At 38.4% G+C, this 15133-nt stretch overlaps 1 protein-coding gene across 1 annotated transcript; it reads right to left on the reverse strand.

Annotated features, from left to right (window-relative positions):
• Nucleotides 1–14231: 14231 nt before the first annotated feature.
• Nucleotides 14232–14855, reverse strand: LOC138907639 (uncharacterized). The gene has a single exon (XM_070198242.1). It carries the CDS (start codon nucleotides 14853–14855, stop codon nucleotides 14232–14234), a length of 624 nt encoding a protein of 207 aa, XP_070054343.1.
• Nucleotides 14856–15133: the final 278 nt, after the last annotated feature.

Here is a 15133-nt window from a genome sequence, read left to right on the forward strand (position 1 = left end):
TATTTTCATATGATTGCATGATAGATACGGTGCATCGTGTGGGATTGGGATTTGCTTGTACAAGGTCACAGTTCGATTTTCAAGGGAAGGTCATGAATTTATACAACATGGACAGTCTTAGATGTTTAGATGAATGCAATTACTACTTGGTATTAGCTGAGAAGAATGCTTATTTCAGAAGGCACATAGTGTTCTGACTTCGGATGCTTCATTGGTATTGCGGTACTCGCCTGGTTGATCGATGGCTAATATTCAGATTTTGCTATGTGGCCCGGGAGACTTATAAAAATATATCTCGTGGGATGATTGTGTATGAGAAATGTGTTAATCACTCAAGTGGTGGAGTTGGGATCGGCTATGGTGATTCATGTGTTCTACAGATTTGGAGACTAGGAGAGAAAATTATTTCGCGGTTTCGTACTGTGAAGATGTGGCCAAAGTTAGACATATGGTAGTATGTGCTATGGATATGTCATTGTGGACTTTTGTATGTATGTGCTTGGAGGGTTATTTATCCAATGGGGATAACCAGAGTTAATTTAGGGACCCATTGGTAGGCCCAAGGAGGATGTGTATTCTACACCGGGTCGGATTTGTTGACTTAGCACTGTTAGTGTTGGGAATGTGTCATTCGATTAGAGTTGAGCTTGTTCACGTTCTGATATGTTCTATGTGTTATTCTTCCATGCTATGATGGGTTGTGATCTGTTGGATATATGCACATATGATGAGGTTCTGTTTGGGCCTTCCTACAGAATGCGAGTGTGATGGCTCTTGGGGTGTTGAATGGTTAATTGTGGCTTGGTTATGATCTTTCCGTGTTGTGGTATATTGTGTTATTCTCTTCTCCATGGTTATGGTCATACACTGCGAGTGCTTGATGTCTAATTGCGTGCGATTGTTGATTTTGAGCATTGTGGCTTGACATATTTCATACAGATTGTTGTTTGGATGCGGCGACACCTTACAACGGGGTTATTTTGGGTTATGATCTTTTGTGATAGATTCATGTGTCTTGGTTCTACTATGTGTGATGAGTTCATAGCATTGCAATTGTGGTGGTACTTGTTGAGCTTATGGGGGTTCTCACATATGAGTCAATTTCCATGTTTGAATACATTTGAATTGTTGCTTATTGGTGCACAGATTGCACGATTTCTGGCTTTAGGTTGTATTGATATGGCATGCCAGTAGAATAGATGCGCTTGATGAGATGAGGTCATTGGACCTAGAATGGGTGCTATTGGATTTGATTACGGTATTTGGAAGAATAATATCGAAAGTCAGATTAGCATTTGGCTTTGGTTCTTGTTGAACGAGAGAGAGCTCCATGAAATGTTGATATAATGAGTAGTTATGTATTTCTGCATGTTTCTTTCATCATCGGCAGTGTACGAAAGTTTTTAATGAGGTTTTATTTGATATGAGGTACATTACCGGTACCGGATTAGTTTTTGAGCAGCTACTGTGATCGGAAATTATTGCTACGAGTATGCGAGTTATGTGATATATCATGTGATTATATCAAGGGTTATGGTTATGTCTTGAAACAGCTTGTTCAGACTTACACAGTGTGCAGATGCAAGATTCGGGTCTTGTAATGAATTTCGGATGTTGGAAATGGGGTTCTAAGGTTTACAGTCTAATGTTGAAGTAGGGATCTTCAGTTATGTTGTGTTTTCATGATTATATGGATTGGGGTGATGTGGGAACACCGCCAGGTATTTGCAACGTGGGTTTACACAGTGATTTGATGGCTTTGGAACGACTCTTGGCACGTTCGAGGACGCACGTATGTTTTAGTAGGGGAGACTGTAATGACCCAACCTGTCCTTTTGGGCATTTGCATTTCGTTCAGCTGTTTGAAGTCTTGAGTAGTTTCATTTGATATATTATGACTTGTGTGAATCGTCGGTTTTGATTTTCAGGGGATTTGGGAATGATTTGGAAGAATTATTCTTAACTAAGAAGCTTTAATTGGAATGGTTGACCAAGTTTGACTCTTATGTATTTGACACCGGATCGGAGTTTTGATTATTCCGTTAGGTCCGGATGGTAATTTTGGACTTGGGCGTATGCCCTACATTTGGATGTTTCTAGAAGGTTTTGTCACTATTTTGCAAAAATTGGCAATTTGACGGTTTGGAATATTCATAAGTCTAACCAAGAGTTGATAATGATGATATCGGGTTCGGATTGTGGTTCTGAGAATTGGAATAGCTTTGTTATGTCATTTGGAACTTGTGTGCAAAATTTGAAGTCATTCTGAGCATATTTTATATGGTTCGGCACCAGATATGGAAGTTGAAAGTTCAAATGTTCATTAAGTTTAATTTGAGGTGCGATTCATGGTTTTGATGTTGTTATGTCTGATTTGAGGCATCAAATAGGCCCGCGTTATGTTTCGGGACTTGTAGTTTACTCTGATGGGGTTCCGAGGGGCCCGAGTATGTTTCGGATTGATTCGGACCATTTCAGATTAGATTGGCATTGCTGAGATTTTTGGTTACCTGGTGTCACTGCACCTATGGAATATTGTGCGAAGGTGCGGAGCCACAGTTGCAACAGTCATAGCGCAAAAGTGCAAATGGAACTGGGAGCGCATCTGCGGTAGCACAAAATCGGAAGTTGTGATCACAGAAGCGAGGAAGTGCGCAAAAGCATGGTTTGGTATCGCACCTGCACTTACGCGGAAGCGGGCTTTATTACGTAGGTGCGGAAGGTCGGACTTTCACTGGTTTCCCCAGAAGCAGACTAATTGTCTTAGAAGCGTCCTATTATTCGCAAATGCGAAAAGTGTTGGGCATAAGTTATAAATCGAGGGTTTTGCTCATTTTATCATATTTTGAGTTTGGAAACTCATATTTGGGAGATTTTGGAGGCGATTGTTACCACATGAATTGAGGTAAGTATTTTCTAATCGGCCTATTATATACTGTGATTCTATCTTCGTTTTTGGCATTTGATTGATGATTTCAAAAGAAAAATTGGAAGTTTTGTCTAAACTTTCCTAAATTGTATTTTAGAGCCTTGGACATCAATCCAGAGTCAGAATTGAGTGAAATTAGTATGATTGGACTCGTATTGAATGGGTTGGCGGATTTTGTGGGTTTTGTCGGGTTCTGAGGTGCGAGCCCTGGTTTGAATTTTTGGTTGACTTTGAGTATTTGAGTAAAGATTCAACCTTTATCATTTGGTATTGTTTTTTAGGCATTATTTGATGTTTTTGAGTTGCTTTTGGCTAGTTTAGAGTCGTTCGGAGGTTGATACGCGCAGGATGGCAGTTCTAGAGTATTGTTAAGCTTGCCCGGTATTGGATTTGGCTTGTTCGAGTAAGTAACATACCTAAACTTGGATTTGAGTGTATTTAACCCTAGGAACTATGTTCTAAGATATGTATATGATTCAAGTTGACTATTAAACTAAGATCGAACTTGTTTTGATGTTATATCTTGTTCTATCTGTGTAATTCCTCTTTGTTAGAATAATTGAGTTGTGATTCATGTTTATGTTATTTCTATTGTTTGAGTTATCTGCTATATCTGTAATTATATACTTACCCACGATTTTTATTTGCATATCATATCTCAGTCTCAACTCATCATTCATTTACATCGCATGTTATCATTGTTTGAGATAAGTGGTACGAGATTGTGAGACCTTAAGACTAAGAGATTGATGACTAAGGTGGGCCTGAGAGCCGTATTGTGAGTGCTATTGTGGATCAGGTTGCACGCCGCAATAGGCCATATTTTCATTATTACTATTATTATTATTGTGGATCGGGTTGCACGCCACAACAGAACTTATTCGCTTATTTATCATTGTGGATCAAGTTGCCCGCCGCAGCAGGCCTTATAGGATTTTGATTAGCGCTTGGGTAGGATTCGCCCCTCCTGAGTCTGACATAATAGCAGTGAGCGCAGGCACAATGATATATATACACGTGCTTTGGTGAGGGGCTTATGAGATAGGCACCTGTACAATGCTGAGTGATTTGTGTGTGTGTATGTGTGATGAAGAGGGCATTTGAGATAGACAACTTGAGTATATTAAGGGTGAGAGTACCTAGGAAAATCACCGTGAAATTATTCATTTGACACCCATACTTGGCATGTAGGCATAGATATGCATTTTTCTCATGCTAGACGGTACTGCGACTTTAGTCGCTTATCGCACTATATTTTACTGCACTTTAATTGTGTTTGAACTTTAGTTATTAGTGCTTTACACTTATTATGTATTTTATGCCTTGTAGGAGTGATTCATAGTTATGTGGATGTTATGTAACTAATTTGAGCTATTTAGGGCTTTGAAATCTAAGTAAAAGCAAAAGGGATTAAGTCGAGATCATGTTCGGGGGTCGAGGATCAATTATGGACGTCAAAATTCAAGGAAGAAGCAACTAGTGAAGAAATGCACTAGTGCGAGGCACTGTGCGACGCATTAGTGCAAATATTTGTCAAAAATTTCCAAAGTTCAGAGACTGGGTTTTTTGTAGTCTGACAGGAAAAAGCATTAGTGCAACGCACTGGGCGACGCACAATGCGAATCATGGAAAGCATTAAGTTTGCAAGTTTGCCTTTTTCGGCTAGGAAAGGGAGTTTTCGTCTAGGTCCGACCCTACTTGGTATAAAATACATGAAAAAATATTATTTTTTGGACTTTTGACATACTTTAGACCTAAGGAGAACACATCACGCTTGGAGGAGGCTTCTAACTAGTTTTTCTTCTCTTCTCTTCTCTTAGTTTCGTAGTTTATTAGTTCGAGAGTTGTGGGTGCTACGTGAACGTTGTAGTTTGAAGCTTGTATTATTCATATTATTTTATCATATTAGTTTATTTATTCAATCTTGCGCTTAATTATTTGATTGCTTGATCACCAATTGAATACTATCTACTAATTTAGGATTGAACTCGGGAGAGGGAATTCTAGATTGGATATAAGATTGAATAGAGCAAGATCTTGAATCCGAGCATCAAGAACTGATTCGCGGTTAGGATAAGGATATAGCTAATCGCCTTTCTTGGTTACTATACGGGAATTATAAATGCGTTCTTGTTAATCCTAATTCCATAGGAATATAGGTGTTAGGTTAGCTTGAATAGGCGAGTAGTACTTCGGGAAAAGGCTACGAGCAATATTAACACTGTCAATCAATAAACCAGATAAATTAACTAGACGATTTAAGTGAAAAACTCAACGGGATTGTTAGCTAACCCATAGGTATGAAATATTTTCTCCCATTATATTCATCTCTAAGATTGCAGACTTGTTCCCTTTAATCTCTTAGTCTGTTACTCTAGATTAGTTTGAGTTAATTTTTCATACTTTAGGATTTGCTTGAATAGATTAATTGTTTGGGTTTAATTTAGTTGATAGTTAATCACAAGTCCATGTGATTATGATATCTGGACTTACAATCCTATATTACTTGTCGACCACGTATACTTGTGTGTACGTTTGGGAGTAACAAGCTTTTGGCGCTGTTGCAGGGGACTTAGAAATTAACTAGTCTTCTAGATTAGATTCTTACTTTTTGTTTATTCTAGTTCAAATTTTAGCTTAGTTTAATATTTTATTATCTTTGTTTACATGGCATCTTGGAACGAGAATTGGTCGAATATTGGTTATTCTTATTTTGGTGATCCATGTCCATATTGTGGAGGATCACACTTGTGGCAAAATTGTGAATCTCAATCTTATATGTGGAATTTTTGTAATGTGTGTGGTTGTCAAGGTGGCCATTGGGATGGTTGTCCTAATTCTTATTATTCGTCTTAGAGCTCTTATTATAATGTTTCTAATAATATTTATGAGTTTGATCGGAGCAATGAAGTGGAGGATATGGAACGCGTTGCTCGTATTATGGACATGATGAGGCAAGTAGCCGAGAAACAGGACATGATAATGAGGCAAGTAGCCGAGCAACAAGATGAAAACCAAAAGACATTACAAAGAATTAGTGCAACATGAGAATGAAGGCCGAGGCGGAAGAATTGGCTATAGAGAGTGAGTTCCCACTAGAAGAAGCAGATATAGTGAGCCAATCTTTACAAGAGGAACAAGTTCAGCTAATACATTTTCATGAGTCTCTCCGTGATGGTCTTTCAAATATAACAGAATAACTGATAGAAGGAAGAACTGAGCTCAGGCAAGAGATAGACCAATTTGGCCCAGATATCTATGACTTGCAGGCTCAATTGAATAAAAAGGTTGAGGCGTTTGATGCCCTACAACCAATTGTTGTAGATACTGGCCAACTTGTGGAGCAAAAAGAGGAATCCCAACTATTCGACCAAATTATTAATGATGCCAAGGTCGATGAAGTGCGCAAAAGTGAGGATGTCAAAAGTGAAGTGATTCTAGAGTTGGAGCGCATTGGGTCTTATTTTAACATTTTTCAACAATGTGTTTGGTTGGTGACATGAGAATTGATCCATTCGAGCCTATGGAGGAGTCAATAAATGGGGAACAAAGTACTTATATTCTGAAATTTGTGATGCCAAGGAGACAAAACGACATCCCTCACTTAAAAGCCAAGAAGTGCAAGATGTGATACCTATTGCTTGATTCCTTAAATTTTACACCACCGTCCCAGGAACGTGACAGAAAAATTGATGCAAAGTTGGGGGCGCAACTCATATCCTCAAAGTGGAAGGAAAAGTGGTGAAGCGATGTCGTCGTGCCACGACTATAAATAAGGCGCTTGTTGGGAGGCAACCCAATTATAGTTTTTCTTTTCTTTTTATTTTTTTTATTGTGTTTTTTTTTTGTAGTGTTATTTTTATGTTTTCTAGGAGTATGGAGTCAAAGCCAATAGGCGTGTGCAAAATCGAACAGGTGGTTGAAACTAAGTGTGAGATGCCCACACAAAGGACCATACTATGGGAAGTTTGAGTATCACATGAGCTACTAATTCTTCGGCCTTTGGCCTACTAGGGAGTCTCATTTACCTTCTTGTTATTTATTGTATGTACTGAAAAAATTGCAAAATTTTAAGTGTGGGGTGAGGAGATTGTTTGTGTGATTTTCTGTGCTATCTTAGCTTAGTTGTAGTACTCATTCTGAGAGTAGTAGTTTTTGTTAAAATTGGGACTTTTCCCAATGATGGATCTCCTAGACAGTTTTCTTGAGGGATTTAAGTCAAAAGAAAAAGGACAAAAAGATTTTCTTTGTAGGTAATGTAGCAATTACCTCTTGATTTTTCTTTGTGCCGCAGTTCTTTTCCATGGGTTTTGTTTGAACCGGGTGAAGTTAGTTTTATTTTTTTTAGGAGTAGGAGCCATTGTGATGTGATTGGAATTGAAGCAATATCTCTTGATTTTGTTATGCCTTGAGAATAGTGAGTACTTTGGTTGTGATGCTTTGGCTCAATTTTTGACTCTTGTATAAGTACCTAAATTGTATGATCTTAACTTTGCTTAACGGCTTTGACTAGAGTGTCTTGATGAGTCCAATCCTGAGTGAGTTATGTGCCATGTGTTTGTGAGGTTTGTGTGTTATTCTGTGCATTGCATTTGATGTCTAGAACTTGCCCCGTGTGCTTGCAGAGTGAATTAGTAGTTTCGGGCAGTCTAGGAAGTGATATAGGCATTTCTTTGTTGAGCCAGTTATATGCTTTTACCCACCTAATTGTTATGTATCGTAGTTAACCCCTTTGAGCCTGTAATTTTGTTTCTTTGGCAACCACATTACAAGCCTTACCCATTTGTTTGAAGTAACCATTTGTTTGAACCGTTTCACCTCTCATGAGCACTTGGAATTGTTATGAACTTTGTAAAGGTTAAAGTGTGGGGTGGTTGGTTTGGCTTTTGAGTGGAACTAATGAAATAATAAGAAAGGTGCACTGTTTTGAAAAAGTAAGAGTCACTTGAATTGAAAAAGAAAAGAAAGAACAATAGTTGTATTGTTGTGAAAAATATTCCTTTAAAGTGGTAACTCTTGATGTAATTATGCTTAAAGAAGTAGGGAGTTGATGTATATTGATGTGAAAGTTGAGTTATGGTTTAACATAAGTGTGGGGTTTTAAATGTTAAAGTGTATGTATTAAAGTGCTAAGGGAGGTGTAGTCACTCTTATATCTAAATGTATCCTACTCGTCCTGCAGCCTACATTACAACCAATTAAAGTCCTACTTGATCTTAGACAGAATGAGCTCGATTAGTAGAGCGGTACACTACGAGCAAGCCTATGGTGCATCTTTTGTGGCATATGAATGTTGTTTCTGAGAGTGAGAGAATTTATTATATCTTGAGCTCCTAATTGCTCTTAAATTTTATTGAGTGTGGAACTACTCTCTTTTGTTGTGTGAGGGCACTTGATTCATAAAGGAAAGGTAATTCTTGACCTCTACGTTAGAGTAAGTGAGTGGGTTATGAAAAATGCATGGTGCTTGTGAGTTAAATCTTGAGGTGATGATGTTACACTATTGTGCTTAGTCTATTTTAAATATTCTTGGTGTAATGAGTTAGGAGGATCATTTAAAAAGGTTGTGTCTATATAAAGTATAGTTTGATTGCTCGAGGACGAGCAATAGTTTAAGTGTGGGGTGTTGATGGTAGGCTATAATCTCGTATTTTAGTCACTTATCGCACTCAAATTTATTGCACTTTAATTGTGTTTAAGCTTTAATTGTTAGTGTTTTGCACTTATTATGTGTTTTATGCCTTGTAGGAGTAATTCTGAGTTATGTAGATGTTATGGAACTAATTTGAGCTATTTGAAGCTTTGAAGTCTGAGTAAAAGCCCAAGGGATTAAGCCGGGATTGTATTCAGGGGTCGAGGATCAATTTTTGATGTCAAAATTCAAGGAAGAAGCAACTGCTGAAGAAATGCACTAGTGCAAGGCACTGTGCGACGCATTAGTGCACATTTTTGTCAGAAATTTCTAAAGTTCAGAGACTGGGTTTTTTGTGGTCTGACATGAAAAAGCATTAGTGCGGCGCACAGTACGACGCATGAAAAGCATTAAGTTTGCAAGTTTTCCTATTTCGGCTAGGAAAGGGAGATTTCGTCTAGGTCCTACCCTACTTGGTATAAATACATGGAAAAATATTTTTTTCTGGACTTTTGACATACTTTAGACCTAAGGAGAACACACCACGCTTGGAGGAGGCTTCTAACTAGTTTTTCTTCTCTTCTCTTCTCTTCTCTTAGTTTCATAGTTTATTAGTTCTAGATTTGTGGGTGCTACGTGAACGTTATAGTTTGAAGCTTGAATTGTTCTTATTATTTTATCATATTGGTTTATTTACTCAATCTTGCGCTTAATTATTTGATTGTTTGATCACCAATTGAATACTATCTACGAATTTAGGATTGAACTCGGGAGAGGAAATTCTAGATTGCATATAAGATTGAGTAGAGCAAGATCTTGAACTCGAGCCTCGGGAACGGATTTGCGGTTAGGATAGGGATATACCTAATCGCTTTGCTTGGTTACTATACGGGAATTATAAATACATTTCTGTTAATCCTAATTCCATAGGAATATAGGCGTTAGGTTAGCTTGAATTGGCGAATAGTACTTCGGGAGAAGGCTACGAGTAATATGAACCCTGTCAATTAATAAACCAGATAAATTAATTAGACAATTTAAGTGAAAAACTCAACGGGGTTGTTAGATAACCCATAGCTCTGGAATATTTTCTCCCATTGAATTCATCTCTAAGATTGAATACTTGTTCCCTTTAATCTCTTAGTTTATTACTCTAGATTAGTTTGATTTAATTTTTCATACTTTATGATTTGCTTGAATAGTTTAATTGTTTGGGTTTAATTTAGTTGACAGTTAATCATAATTTTCGGTTGGTATGATATCTGGACTTACAATCCTATATTATTTGTCGACCACGTATACTTGCATGTGCGTTTTGGAGCAACAGTGACATTCATGATTCGTGTATTTGACATGTACGCATAGAGATGTACATTCCTCATGCTAAACGGTATTTGATAATTAATGAATTGACATGTATATTGACATGTAGGCATAAAGATGTATTGTCCTCGTGCTAATTGGTAAACGAAAATTCTTATATGGTGTTGTGAAATGGAAATACGATTCTATTGATAAACTCATGTTTAGTTAATTTTCAGTTGTAATATCCGGACATGACTTTTATACTTGGAAAGCATGTACACGTTTATGTAATTGTGAACAAGCTGAGCATGATATCTTTTGAGTTGTTACTTTTACTGCCTCCATTATGTATTTATTTGTTTGTATTGGCCATTGGTGTTGGACACTGACCTTCTTCTGAGCTCGTCACTACTTTCAACCTAAGGTTAGGTTTGTTACTTGTTGAGTACATGAGGTCGGTTGTACTCATACAATACTTCTGCACCTGGCGTGCAGATTTTTGAGCTGATGTTGTTGTATACGACGGGAGATGGCATTGAAGATGTACCTGCGTTCCGATTATTGCTACATCTTGTTCTTGGTAGCTTTAGATTTATATATCTGTTTATGTACATTTTGAATAAATGATGTATTTATTATGTACCAGCTTTGTAAATTCTAAGTCTTAGAAGTTCATGACTTGTACTATCAATCCTTGGGATTTTGTATAGAAAGCTCAGTTGTTTTATTTATTGATTCCTGTTATCCTATTCAAGTTGTGTTTTCTATCATTTGTCTTACCTAGCGAGTTGGGTCAGGTGCCATCACGACTAGCAGGATTTTGGGTCGTGACAAAGGGAAACCCTGCCATTAGCAAATGTGATTATTTCTTTGCATTTGCGAAACTTGCCTGCCTAGACCAAATTCGCATTTTCTTGGCTCGCAATTGCGATCAGGTCTTCGCAATTGCGAGACCTACAACATCACACCAGCAACTACTAAGCTTCAGCATTTCCAAAATCAACCAAAACTCACCTGAGCCCCTCAGGCTTTAATTCAAACATTCACATAGGTGTATTAACATCATACTAACTCGCTCGCTAACGCAAATCATCAAAATAACATCAAATATCCAAAATCAACAATCAAAACCCAAAATTTTCAACTTGAAACTCATTTTTTGCGAATTTCTACATAATGCGCCGAAACACCATAGGGGTCACCCAGGACCCCAACCAAACATGCTTACAAGTCCAAAAATATCATACAAACCTACCAAAATCATCAAAGAACCTATCCGATGTCGTTTACAAAAAATATTGACTGCGGTCAACTCAAGCTTAAATTGAAGTCAGAAATCACATTTTCTTCAAAATTTTACACTTAAAGTATTCGAAAATCAACATGGACTACGCACACAAGTCATAAATCGTCAAATAAAGCTACGGGAGGTCTTGGAACACAAAAAAGGAGCTAGTACTCAAACGACCTATCGGGTCATCACAATGGGTGGCATTCCATTGTTAATGTGCGTGCGGCAGCATAAGGGTGGCTTGTTGGGAAAATTATGATATACATCAGTGTGATTCTTGTTATTGTTCATGTGTTGAAACCGAGAGTTGATGTTTTTATCACAAACATGCTTTTTTTAAAGGTTCCAGGCTTGTGTTTTGTGATTTGTTGGTTGTGTTTTAATACGCTATCACATGCCCCGTACACATTGATATCTTGTTGGAAAAATTTATCAATTTACGTGGAATTGTTGTTACATTCTCATCGAGGTTGTTGATATTATTCGGTTATGCTTTTCGTTATCAGTCTTACGTTGATATCTTGCAGAAGTTATTTAACTAGTGAGTATCTTGACTTAAACCTTGTCAATACTCCACCGAGGTTAGTATTGATACTTATTGGGTACCAACTGTGGTGTATTCATACTACCCTTTTGAACATTCTGTGTGCAGATCCAGTTACCTCATATCGTGCTGGTCATTAGAGGGTGGTGCCGAGTTGTTGGAAACTTCAAGGTATACCTTTTGTTCCACTCGCAGGCCTCAAGTCACCATCTTATTTCATTTGCTACTGTTTATTGTATCCCTAACAGTAATGTATTTTGAGACATCTTGTGTATTCTATGTAGAGCTTATTACTCAATATTAACGAGTTTTTGAAAGTTGTTGATTGAATCCATGTGTTGAAGATTTTATCATATTACACTGTTTTTATTGAATTTAAAGTTGTTATATTTTGTTCAATATTTCTATATGATGTCGAACCTTTTGAAAATATGTTTTTTCACAAAGTTTACCACACAACCTTAGCATCATTGGTAGGAAGAGCAATGGCCTCCACCCACTTCGATACAAAGTCGACAGCCACCAAAATGTATTTGTGCCCCTTTGATGAAGGAAATAGACTCATGAAATCTATTCCCCACACATCAAAAATTTCAACCTCCAAATTTTCATGCAATGTCATCTCATGCCTTTTTGTAATTGTTCCAGCTATCTGACAGTGATCACCCTTTCTTACGAACTCATGGGCATCCTTGAACAACCTAGCCCAATAGAAGCCCGATTGCAACACCTTTGTAGCAGTTTTTTCAATCGCTTGGTGGTCACCATAGGATGATGCATGTCAGTCATGTAAGATATCATTCTTCTCAGATTCTGGGACATATCTTCTCGTCAATTGATCAGTGCAAAACTTGAACGAGAATGGCTCATCCCACACATAGGATCTCACATCTCCCAATAACTTGTTTTTGTCATAAAGTTCAAAGTCCGGTGGAAGCTCTCCACTCGCTAAGTGTGTAGTTCATATAATCTGTGTACCATGGCATTTTCCCTCTAGTAATAGCCAACAGGTGCTCATCAAGAAAGGTCTCCTTGATCACACCTCTATTAGCCACATGATACCGAGTTTCCAACTTGGACAACTAATGAACCACTTGATTATATATTCCTTTATGGTCTTGGATCTCCAAGTCAACTTTCTGCAAGAGTAAAACCCAACAGATTAGCCCCGTTTTATCATCTTTCTTTTCAAACAAATACCTGATGGTTGAATGACCTGTGTAGACAGCTATTTTGTACTAACCAAGTAAACCCGAAATTTGAGCAGGAATAAGGATCTTGCTTCCATAGTAAACGAAGTGAAACAGTTTATTCTTCCTTTGGTCCAAAATGGCCATAATTGCACCATCGTTGACGTTATACATCAACTCGAATGAATCATTCCAGTCAGGAGCCACTATAATTTGTACACTCACTAACTTTTTGTTCAGCTCCTCGAATGCCTTCAGACAAGCATCGTCAAACATGAATAGCACATCCTTTTCTAACAACCTGTATAGTGGAGAGAAAATTTTTGAGAAATCCTTAATGAATCAGCTTCAGAAACTTCCATGTCCTAGAAAACATATGAATCCTTTCACGAAAATTGGTGGTGGCAACTTTTCAGTTGCTTCCACCTTAGCCGTGTCAACTTCCAGCTCATCTTTGGATACCTTGTGCCCTAACACTATGTCTTCATGCACCATAAAATGACACTTCACCCAATTTAGTACAAGATTAGTCTCCCACACCTAGCAAGCACTTTACCAGATTTGTTAAGCATTCATCAAAAAAGGGACCAAACATAGAAAAATTAGCCATAAAAACCTCAATTGCTGCTCATGATCCTCCCAGTTGCGAGAGTACACCAAGATGTCATCAATGAACATAATGACGAAAGAATCAAGATATGGCTAGAACACACTGTTCATATAGTGCATAAATGTTGTTGGGCGTTGGTCAGTCCGAATGACATCACTAGAAACTCGTAGTGACCATACCGAGTCCTGAAAGTAGTCTTGGGGATATCCGAATAGCGAATCTTCAGCTAATGATACGCTGATCTCAAATTAATCTTTGAAAATACTCTAGCACCCTAAAGCTAATCAAATAAGTCATTAATGCGCGACAATGGGTACATGTTCTTCACTGTAACCTTGTTCAGCTACCTATAATCAATACACATCCTAAAAGTACCATCATTCTTCTTCACAAAAAAAACTGGAGCACCCCAAGGCGAGACACTCAGTCAGATGAAACCTTTATCAAGAAACTCCATAAGTTGTTCCTTTAACTCCTTCAACTCCACTGGTGCCATACGATATGGTGGAATATAAATGGCTTGAGTTTCCGGGAACAAGTCAATACCAATATCGATATCTCTATCGGGTAGCATGCCAGAAGGTATGCGAGAAACACATATCGGAAATCTCTCACCATCAAAACTTCCTCAACGGTAGGTTTATTAGCACTGACATCCCTCACAAAGGCTAGATACTCTTCACACCCCTTCTCAACCATCCGTTATGCCTTAAGAAAGGACACAACCCTGCTAGGAATATAATCCAATGTACCCACCCCTCCCCTCCAACCGTGACAACCTTGGCATAGCCAGTGTCACGGTCTTGGCGTGACAATCCAGAATAGCGTGATAGGGCGACAACCAATCCATGCCAAAGATCACGTCAAAGTCCACCATTCTGAGTAGCAATAGATTTACTCTGGTCTCAAAACTACCAGTAACGACTAAACATGGCCGATAAACACGGTCTACAATAATAGAATCTCCCACAGGCATGGACACAAATACATAGGCACTCAAGGAATCAATAGATATATCCAAATATGAAGCAAAGTAATATGACACATATGAATAAGTGGATCTCTGATCAAATAAGACCGATGCATCCCTACGACAGACCGAAACCATACCTGTGATGACAACATCCGATGCAAATGCTACTGTCCTACTAGGAAAAACATAGAAACGAACCTGGCCTCCCCCTCTAGGGCGACCTAGATCCTCCTGACCTCTACCCCTGGCTGGTGGTGTAGGTGGAGCGATAACTGAAGTAGCAACCATAGCCTGTGAACCCTGTGGACCATGTGGGATCCATGGAGCTTGTGTAGTCTGTGGAGGTGCACCCCTCCTAAGTCCGGGACAGTCCCTCACCATATGTTAAGTATGACCATACTAGAAACAAGCTCTCGGTGGGTATGGTTGCTGAAACTAACTCTGGCCTGGTCGGCTAGACTGACCGCTAAAGGCACCCCGTGCACGAGGTGCACTTGAAAGTTGCTGAGCATAATGGGTAACCTGAGATCTTGGAATAGCCAGAACATTGCTAGAAGCTGGAAGTGTTTAATGGACTGGTCAACTCACATAGTCTCTACCATGACTATCAAACTACAACTGGAGCGCGTACACCACTATATCCTCTTGAATCTCAAGGC

Source organism: Nicotiana tomentosiformis, chromosome 3 (assembly GCF_000390325.3).
Source record: "Nicotiana tomentosiformis chromosome 3, ASM39032v3, whole genome shotgun sequence".
Lineage (NCBI taxonomy): Eukaryota > Viridiplantae > Streptophyta > Magnoliopsida > Solanales > Solanaceae > Nicotiana > Nicotiana tomentosiformis.

Coding starts and splice junctions, on each gene's coding strand:
- LOC138907639 (XM_070198242.1), bottom strand. CDS start 14,855: ATGGTGAGGGACTGTCCCGGACTTAGGAGGGGTGCACCTCCACAGACT.